This window comes from Triticum aestivum, chromosome 5A, assembly GCF_018294505.1.
Source record: "Triticum aestivum cultivar Chinese Spring chromosome 5A, IWGSC CS RefSeq v2.1, whole genome shotgun sequence".
In the NCBI taxonomy this organism is placed as follows: domain Eukaryota; kingdom Viridiplantae; phylum Streptophyta; class Magnoliopsida; order Poales; family Poaceae; genus Triticum; species Triticum aestivum.
Genome location: NC_057806.1, coordinates 481,562,516 through 481,572,165, shown reverse-complemented (window position 1 = coordinate 481,572,165; position 9,650 = coordinate 481,562,516). Strand labels below are relative to the sequence as shown.

General features: G+C 40.0%; 1 protein-coding gene across 1 annotated transcript; it reads right to left on the bottom strand.

Annotated features, from left to right (window-relative positions):
- Positions 1 to 1,385: 1,385 nt before the first annotated feature.
- On the bottom strand, positions 1,386 to 9,305 carry LOC123107275 (tyrosine--tRNA ligase 1, cytoplasmic-like). Its single transcript, XM_044529267.1, has 9 exons — positions 6,932 to 9,305; positions 5,985 to 6,301; positions 5,674 to 5,770; positions 5,100 to 5,205; positions 4,919 to 5,001; positions 4,088 to 4,233; positions 3,852 to 3,957; positions 2,370 to 2,429; positions 1,386 to 1,531 (listed from the first exon to the last, which is right to left on the bottom strand). Exons 2-9 carry the CDS (start codon positions 6,290 to 6,292, stop codon positions 1,478 to 1,480), a joined length of 960 nt encoding a protein of 319 aa, XP_044385202.1. The 5' UTR covers positions 6,293 to 6,301; positions 6,932 to 9,305; the 3' UTR covers positions 1,386 to 1,477.
- Positions 9,306 to 9,650: the final 345 nt, after the last annotated feature.

Genomic DNA, 9,650 nt, shown 5'->3' with positions numbered 1-9,650 from the left:
CGGCGCAGCACCGACGAGCCTTCCTTGTCCGAAGAAGACGCGATGATGACGGGGTCCAGGCGAGCACCCTCTGGCGCGACGCTGGCGAGGCCGAGGCTCGCCGGAGCCCACGAACCGGGGCGGCGGCTGGGGCGGCGGTCGATGGCGGCGACAACATGCCCGAAGCGCCGTTCGGCGCAGCTACTCGAGCCCGCTGTCGTCTCCTGCTGAAGCGGGGCATTGGCGTTGGCGTTGGTGTTCTCCATGCCGGCTCTAAGACGGACGACGCCAGAGGCGCTGGTTAGCGCGGAGACAAAGGCGAGCGCTGGTTGGCGCGGAGACGAAGGCGAGCGCCTCCTCATTCACCATGGAGCGCAACGGCACCGAGGCATAGCCATGCGGGCGGCGGCTCGGGCCAGCGGCCACGGCATCCGGCGTCGGCGTCGGGAGCTACCCAGCCGATGGAGGAGGGGGTGGAGGCGAAGAACCGGGGGGTGCAACGCCGTGCACCATAGGGGCGCTCGGACCGGCCACAAGCTATGGGTCGAGCACCCTGTTCACCGACGGCGCACGCGCGCGTCAAGGCCGTGCCCGTGGGTGTGGCGAGCACTAGGAGCGGCGTGTCCGTTGATGCCGTGGCCGCGTCCAGCGGCACGGTGACCACCACGGGCACCACGTCCAGTGGCGCGGTGACCATAACGGCCAGTGGCGCAACAGCCTAAACGACGGAGGTAGCGACGACCGTCCTAACAAATTAGGCGGAGAAAGAAGGAAGGCCAGGCATCTCAACGGCGGTGAGTGCTCCCTCTCTTATCCTTTCTGTGTTGCCTTTCACTCTCGCTGGTTGTCTAACAGACACAGGCATCCGTGCCGGTGCAACCGCTCGTTCAATGGACAAGGCGAGATTTCCCTTAATTACATATTATACTTTAATCTTAACAGAAATTCTCTAGCATTTTCTGTGATTAGAGAGTGTCACAAAAGCTAAAAGGCAAGTTCTAACGCTAAGGTGTTGTTGTTTATTTGACATTAGTAAAGAAAAATAGGACGCAACAAGTCCCAAACATTTGGTGTTTGTCCATGTTTTATACTCCCTCCATCCCAAAATTCTTGTCTTCAATTTGTCTCGATACAAATGTATTTAATACTAAAACATGACTTGATACATCCATATTTAGACAAATCTAAGACAAAAAATTTGGGAAGGAGGGAGTAACAATTTACATACAAGGGATAACAAGTTCAGTTTGTAAGCATGGGAATTCCAAATTGCAGTTGCCATCCTAAAGTTGATGTAAAAAATGTTCAATGGCAAATCCTGAATGTTCGGGATTTATCATTTCCAAAAACTCATACGCCATGACATTTATGCCAACAACTCATAAGTTTTAGGACATGTTCAAGCATAGTAATAATAAGTAATTGGTCACAGGCAGAAAAGCAAACAAGCCCCTACAAGTCCGTTCACCCAGAACTCTATAATCAACGGAACACTGCTTCAAAAATTGTTTAGGGGCACTTGGTCACAGGCGGTGATAGAGGGTGCTATCTCCTGCAGGAATCAGAAAATCAAACTCACTATAATAATAAAACAAATACACACACTAGAAACAACATTTTAAATTTTAAAAAGGATTAAAAAACAAAGATAAAAAACAACAGAATTTCATTTCTTAAACTTCTAGAGACAGTGGTAGAAAACAACCATAGGGCATATTTCTATGCTGTTACTAATGAATTATTTAATGTATTTTGCAATTATTTAGTGTGCACTGAATTAATTATTTAGTATGAACTCAGTGTGCCAGCCAGTTTAGCCCTACCATGACATTTGAGTCAATTAGATCATGTTTTGAAGTCACAGCCATAACACCCACAACTGACACCTAACACGACATCAACATTTGTTTTTTGCTCACATAAGGATGAACATGATCATACAAATTCGTTACAAGAAACGCCCCAAACCAAAGCAAGCCAAATTCACTCATCACTGCAATCAAACAGGTGGTTGCGTTTAGAAACTGGTATCACCAAGCTTACCCTATCCATTTTTGAAACTGTGTTATACACATGTTCCTAAAAAAATTATGTGTTTCAACATAAAACTATGCTCATAGAAAAATCCTGTGCCACTAAGACATTTCCCAAATCCGTGTACTAAAACAAATGTCAACTTGTGCATCAAACAACAATAGTTTTGTTCAGACTTTTCCACAATGTTGTACCTTTATTAAAACCATCCAATTGGTTAGTTTAGTTAAGTGAGCTTTTGAATTATTCCACACGATGTTGCACATATGTTAAAAACCATGTTGGACATATGTTTCACAAGATATTTTGTTAAAACTAAACACGAAATGAATCAGCCAATAACAAAGTTGAGATACCTCCATAGCTTTTGCTATTTCTTTTGCTTCAGCACTGCTTCTGAAGTGGTCACGGACAGGCTTGAAACAAATGTCACAAACATATTAGTGTCAAAACAAGTACTTAGATTAAGCACGCTCATAAGCTAACACACACAAATAATAAGTATATTTGTATACATTACCAAAGATTTCATTTAGTTGCTTGTTTTAGACATGTACTCATAATCTATTACAAATTAAATGCATGAGTAAAATGAAATCATGGTCCCCCCAATCTCGGGCATGTCAATTTTCGCCAATTGTCCAAATACTTGGGTGCAACTTTCATTGCATGATAAACCTCACGACAGGTCAATTCCGCCATTTCTGCAAATACTTGGGTGTAAGATCTATTTTCCCCTACGTGCTTCATTTATGGATGTCCATCAATTTCGCCAATTGTCCAAATACTTGGGTTCAACACATAGTTTGTTGCATACGAGTAAAATGCAGTGTTCAAGAAAGCATTTTTAAGCGACGCTTAAGCTCAGCGCTGAGTGATGGCAAAACGCTTCGCTCTGGCCCTAAGCTTTTTGAAGAAACTGGCCAAAGTTCAGCTGTTTCTGAGCTAAATATCTAGCTGCGTTCACAATAATGGCAATAGGTAGGGTATGTTCCGTAACTACTTTCTCTATTAGGCTATGTCTATTTGAACTGAATTGCATATATATACCAAATCATGGACAAAATTTTCAAAACACTTAAGCTTCCTTAAGCACCCGTTGCTATAAGCTGTGGCCTTCTGCTTCATGCTTTTTTGAACATTGATAAATTAGAACTAGTCCCAAACCTCATAGCAAGCGAATTTCGCCAATTGTTCTAAATACTTGGCCACAAGATCTATTTCACCCTACTTGCTTCTATTATGTACTTAACTAGGCTGAAACAGGAAAGAAAATTGGTCACATTAAAGCTCACGACTAGGGTTCCTACTCCTGCATGCAAATCACTCATAGATTTGACACATCAATGCCCGCCCCCTTCCCCACCAACAAAGGAGAAAGGGCTCAAGCAGAAAAATAGAATCAACATTGATTCATAAGGTGACACCAAGCTTTCTTTCCACTAGAGAAGCAGGTGGTACGGGTGTCAACCAACTTCCTACCCTTCTGTGACTCGAGTCACATCCTCAAAAGCTATGATTCAATGCTGCGGGGCCAGAGGTGGGTGTGTGTGTTGGGGGGGAGCTTAGGAGGCTTTCCCGAGGATCATGCTGACTACTCTCCCAACAATTGGCAACCAATGAAACAAACCCATTTTTTGGTCATGGCAAGTTTGACAAGGATACTATGTCTGCCATTCAAACATGCCCTTTGTTCCCCTAATGCCTTCAGTATGGTATATCTAGCACTAATAGTACATCTTTTAGCACTAGTCTCAACCAACTGAACTATGCCTTCCTCACTTGATATCTAATGATAGAAGAAAGACTCAATAATTATAATATAAAAAAAGAGTTACCTGCAAAATCAAGTTAGTGGCCTTGATAAGAGCCACCTTCAAATCAGCAGGATGCAGAGCGCCACTTTGATAATCAGCAATAATCTCCTCCATGCTCAAGAAGATTCTGTGTAAGGTAGCAGCTGTCAGTTGTCACAAAATATGAACACAATTATATTTTCACAAATTTTGGGTTAGTGAACATGTGATGTATATAGTTGAACATTCAACTTGCAAATTACATAGAAAAAACTTACTTGCTGCAACTATTATCATCCATCCGAGCAACCTCAAATTTTCTAAACCAAGGTAAGATTATATACTTTATGTACTCCAAACATGGGTTGTCTTCTGCAAATTTTGGAGGGCAGAAAGAGTTCTCTATTTTTCTACTGACATGTTCCTGCAATAAACAGAGGGCAACTATTGAAGAATATCCATTTAATGTGTTAGAACAGAGGAATACATCACAGCTAGGCTCAAGTAACAATAGAAAATGGCTGATTATATTAGTTGTTTTTCTTAAACCTGGATATAAAAAAATGTGCAGCTCTTCTTTACACAAGGATGGAGAGAAATTTGATACTTAGTTCTGCTCTTCTATTTCATTACCGTTCAAATGGTCCACTGATTTTAGTGCAAACATACTCTTGGATACTCTTTGTGAGTGACCCAAAAACAAGAGGGCGCATACTTCCATTTCAAACAAAAAAAATGAATGTTCTTTGCTTCACTTCTTGAGTTGTATGTAACAGCCGTTTGAAAAAAAATCCTTAAAGAGTCACAGTAGCCATGAATTTTACATGCAGCATCTGATATTGTTTATTGGTGAAAAAGATAAAAGGGGATGTGAGGCAGAGTTGGGTAATTTGGGAGGCATTGGCTGACAAAAGGAAAATGATTTTTTTTAAATGGTGGGCAGCATCACAGTTCCACCTCCAAGGCTTTCCGACAACGTTTGTTATTGTTAAGACAAATATTACCTTGAAGGCAACAGGGAGGCATAGGCTGGCATTAAAAAATTGATTCATTTTGTTTTCCTTCAAGGTAAGTACTCCATAAATAACGATCGACAAAGGAGAACACACCTCATCATCTTCCATGAAGATTGGCCATTTCAGGTTCCCCCACTGCTCCCATTCTGGGTCTTGCAGAAAAGCAGGTGGCATATCTGTGTTCATGTTAAGGTCTCACATGAATTTGTGGGTGTGATGCATATGGAAGAGAGATAATTGTGTGGGACAGAAGATAATGCAAAACATAAGATACTTTGAAACAAAGCAATTTGCTCATTTTCCAACTGCATGAGGTCGCAGTATTCTCTAGCTAACATGTTGGCCCCACGCTGATCCATGCCCAACATCCATATGTCCACCTGCAATAAAAAGGTATTGTGGCTTCAACTAAGCAAGCCAAAGTATAATATAGGAGTACAAATACCAAAAACACATCTAATGTATCGGATACTCTAGACCCATGTTTGCACAGATCAGAATCTAATCTAATGAATCAGAACACATGCATACTACTAAGACAAGAATAGATTTTATGGTGAATATGTTAGACCCAACAGGACGCATCCACTCCTAAGTATAATCCATCTAATTGCTAATTAATGTACTTTCTTATCCTGCAGAATTTTTATAATCCTTGGCAAGATTGCTAAGGCATGAAGCATGTGCAATATGGTCAAATAACATACTCCCTCCATCCCATAATGTAAGACACTTTCTGACACTACACTAGTGTCAAAAAGCGTCTTACATTATGGGACGAAGGGAGTAGAAGTTATGTAAACAAACAATCAAGATTCTTTGTTGCGTGTAAGACAGAAGAAGCCAACCTCTGGAAGTAGTAGAACTGCACTCTGCAAGCAAGGATACAATGTGTCAGCAGGAGTAAATTTTCTCATCATAAATGGATTTGTACTCCCAAGATCACTGCTTCATAAAAAACATCAGTAGCATGTATCAAAAAATAATACGACTTGCATGTTAAAAATAGCATGATTTGCATGCATATACAATGAATAATGTATGGTACACGTATAAAAAATTCAACATGGAATGCATGTTTAAGAAGCAATAATCCAAAAATCATTGATTAAATTAAAAGATTCGAGTGAAATGAATCTCAAACAATTAAACAATATACCTTGCATCTTCTGATGCATGAATACTGAAACATCTTTTAATTTCACTAAGATTGCTATTTTTTGCAATATCCATGGCAACTGGCCAGTACTCTTCTGCATGGCAGCTTATTAAATCTGACAACTGCACAAACTCCACCCCATCGAGGTTCATGCCAGATGCTCTCAGCATCTCAATATTGTACCTGCCAATAGTCTGCACTTTGCATATGTTACCACCAATCTTAGGGTCCATTAGAGCAAACCAATCTGCCATCAACATTTTAACTTCGCATCCAGCTTTAACCAACTTATTATCATTAATTGTCATTGAAATTCCCTGCACAACAAGGATAAATCCATTTAAAACATGTAGTGAAGATCGATTACAGGCATGAAAAGATCCCCATAACTACAAACATCATCAGCAATTAAGCAAAATGAAAACATCTCATATATAAATTGCTGAAGGAAAAATAAAAAGCAGAGGTAACAGATTTAGTAGTTAATATACTTAACTTAGGACATATGAAAGGTGAACATTTAATTTATAACAAAAAAATTCTATTTGATCTAACCACCCTTTACATTTAAAGATGTTTTGATTTGTTACTTACCTTCTACTGTCATTAATACAACGAGTCATGCCATGCAATGAGATCTATAGAGACTATTGAAATCCAGAAATTGTAGCATACTTGCAAAGAAAATTACCATGGCAAAGGTTTTTGCTAAAATACATAGTCAGACATAGATTGAGAAGGTGATACCCCAATTTATATGATTAAGATTGTTGGCACCTGAATTCATCCTAACTCTGGACATTTAAATGTAGGACGCTACAAACATTACATCAATAAGGATTATTTTTTGGTGTTTCCTAAAACAGAATTTAAAATTAAGTGACCAGAAACAAGATCTAGCTAGTTATTCATATACGGGTTATAGTCATCCAGGGGAGGGATCACACCAGACATAGCAAATGGGGGCGGTTTTCTCCTTCAAGAGGAGCCTCAGCTCATCGTCACTAGCATGCTCCCCAACACTACGAAGTGTGGCCAACCTTTGATCAAAGCTCCCACAAACAGTACTGTATGGTTTGAACATACATGCTGAAGGAGCCACCCTGTATTCAACAGATATAGGGCAACAGAAAACGTATAAGATTGTAATTACTTCCCTCCTTGTTTTCTCAGGTAAATGCTTATATTAACCACTCATTCATTCTTGTGAATATCTAGTATTATTAGATGATCAATCAACCTCATTATGAGTCATAGTGACCAATTACAAATAAATAATATATCAATAATGGATAAAAAATGTGAAAACAAAAGGTGTGGCACTAGATTGCTTTTAGCTAATATATGTGATTCTCTAATATACACTAAAATATAAAAGGGCCTTTCGGGCACATCTAGATGTGTCCTAGTTATTGCACATCTAAGTGGATCAATCAAACTAGGAAAAGAAAAAGGACAAAAGAAAATGTTTGCACGAATCTCCGCGTAAAATCTAGATGTGCAATACTAAGGGCACATCTAGATGTGATTTAGCAAAACTGAATATAAAAACCTGTGTTACGATCTCAGCATCCATACAGTTTCATCTCAACAGTATATGATTTGACAACAGTATATGGTTTGACAACGGATTTACTATGATTGAGACAATACAATTTAGTAACCCAGCTACCTGTGTATTATTAGATGATCGATTAGGCAAGTTAAGACTTGTGATTAGTTTGACTGACCAACGATTGATAAATTAGCTGGTGAGTTGTGGGTGTTGATTGTGCATGCAATTCATGATTAGTGGGAAATGGAGATATTAACTGAAAAGTTGGAAAGAAGGATGTGTTCGGATTGCGACCAAAGTGAACCCTAGCTTAATTTTGATTGTGAGTACAACATTGGCTTTTGCTTGGATAAAACTCCACTACCAACTCTAGTCTGTTTTATCAAGCAAATGTTCACCAATCTATTGGCAAGCAAAACCTCAAAAATAATTGCTAGCCAACTTCGTTGTCATGGCAACCTTTAGCACAAACCAAACATACCGCAAAATGTTACGAGATTTAGATTAATTAAATTTAGTATAAATTCAAGACATATAAGAGCTCTAACCATGTTTCATCTGGTGATCAATCCATGGACGCCAATAAAAAATAAGTAGAAAATAGAAGGAAATACATGCTCTCTTCATGGGAAGAGAGGGAGTAGTGCATAATTGTGTAAACAGCAGGTGCAGCATAATTGAATGCTCCCTACAAAAACCCTATTGTACAATCTTAGCCGTACAACAATTTACCATTTTCACAATTGACTACGGATTTATAATCCGCAAATTAGGCCCAAGTTAAGACTTACAAAACTGCTTCCGTTGAATTATATACGAAAAATATATTTAATAATGGATAAACTTGTATTCGGCACTACTACCTCCATTTCTAAATACAAGACTTTCTAGAGAATTTCAATACAGACTACACATGGTAGTCAGTATTGAAATCCCTAGAAAGGCTTATATCTGTCAGGAAAACACTGTTTGTGAAAAAAATGTCAGAAAATTATTACTTGTGAAGCCCCTCGAAAACATTGCCTCAATAATCAATAATCTAATCGGAGAGGATTCCGAATCCCTCATAGGCCTGACAAGTAAAGCTATTGCTGCGACACATGAAGAAGTGTGACAAATAAAATTTACCTGCTATGATCTTGGGAGAAACCATCAGGTGAGACAGGCTGACCTTGTAGCTGGTGAGCCTGATGTAGCAGGTGGGAGGAGCGGCGAAGCGCCCCTGGTTCGTGGACCGATAGATTCCCATCGAACTGCAAAAGGGTATCAAACGCGCGGCGTAAGGCCTGCACGGAGAGATCTGCCGAGAAACTGCTCTTGTAACCACCAAATGCCCGCGACAACATTGTTAAGACCTCCGCCAAGGGCCAAACCCAGAGGCAACAGTCGAATCTGGCGTCGCCTCTAGATCAGCACGCGTTCAGTCGCCGCCGTCGAGGAGCTATGAAGGTTTTTCGCTGTGGGGCCCCCGATGTGTGATGTTTAGGAAAGAATTGTGATTTTTAGGCAAGATCGTTCTTTCCTTGTAAGTTGTAACAGATCGACTGATAATTCTAGTAAAAGGGAAAAAATTATTTCCATGTAACAGACCGCCTGATTATTCGTGATGTTTTTAGTAAGAAACAATACTTTCCCTGGTAAAAGATCGACTTATCCCTTCCCCAAAAGGGGAAAGAATTGTAACAGATCCATTAATTCAGGCCTTCCGCACGCGCGTGATCTTCTCGGTTTCCTTCTTCTCTTCCACCCGCGTCGTCTATTTGTGATTTTCGGCTGCTGCATGTTGGACGCGATTAGTCTCTATCTCTACTACTATTAAACAAGCAAACATATTCATCGCTAAATACATCCAACCTTACTTACACATAACAAGACGAGATAATTACAGCCACATGATCAGAGTCATTTAATTTAATCTAACCGTTAAGATATACTCACCCTTGTCAAAACAGCGTTTAGCAATTTGTCCCGGTGGACGAAAACTCTGCGGGTAACGTTCTCCGGCCCACATCCCGTTCGTATCCTATAAAATAGGAAACAATCACCACGTGAAAAATAAATTAGACCTTTGAAAAAGAGAAAGTAAATAACTGCCATGCATGCAAAGAAGC

What these genes read in the sequence shown, in the direction of transcription:
- LOC123107275 (XM_044529267.1), bottom strand. Translation starts at nt 6,292, where the DNA reads ATGACAATTAATGATAATAAGTTGGTTAAAGCTGGATGCGAAGTTAAA. An exon ending in CATGCATCAGAAGATGCAAG is followed by an intron (nt 5,771 to 5,984) that starts GTATATTGTTTA and finishes TTTATGAAGCAG; the next exon opens with TGATCTTGGGAGTACAAATC. An exon ending in CAGTTCTACTACTTCCAGAG is followed by an intron (nt 5,206 to 5,673) that starts GTTGGCTTCTTC and finishes TTTTTATTGCAG; the next exon opens with GTGGACATATGGATGTTGGG.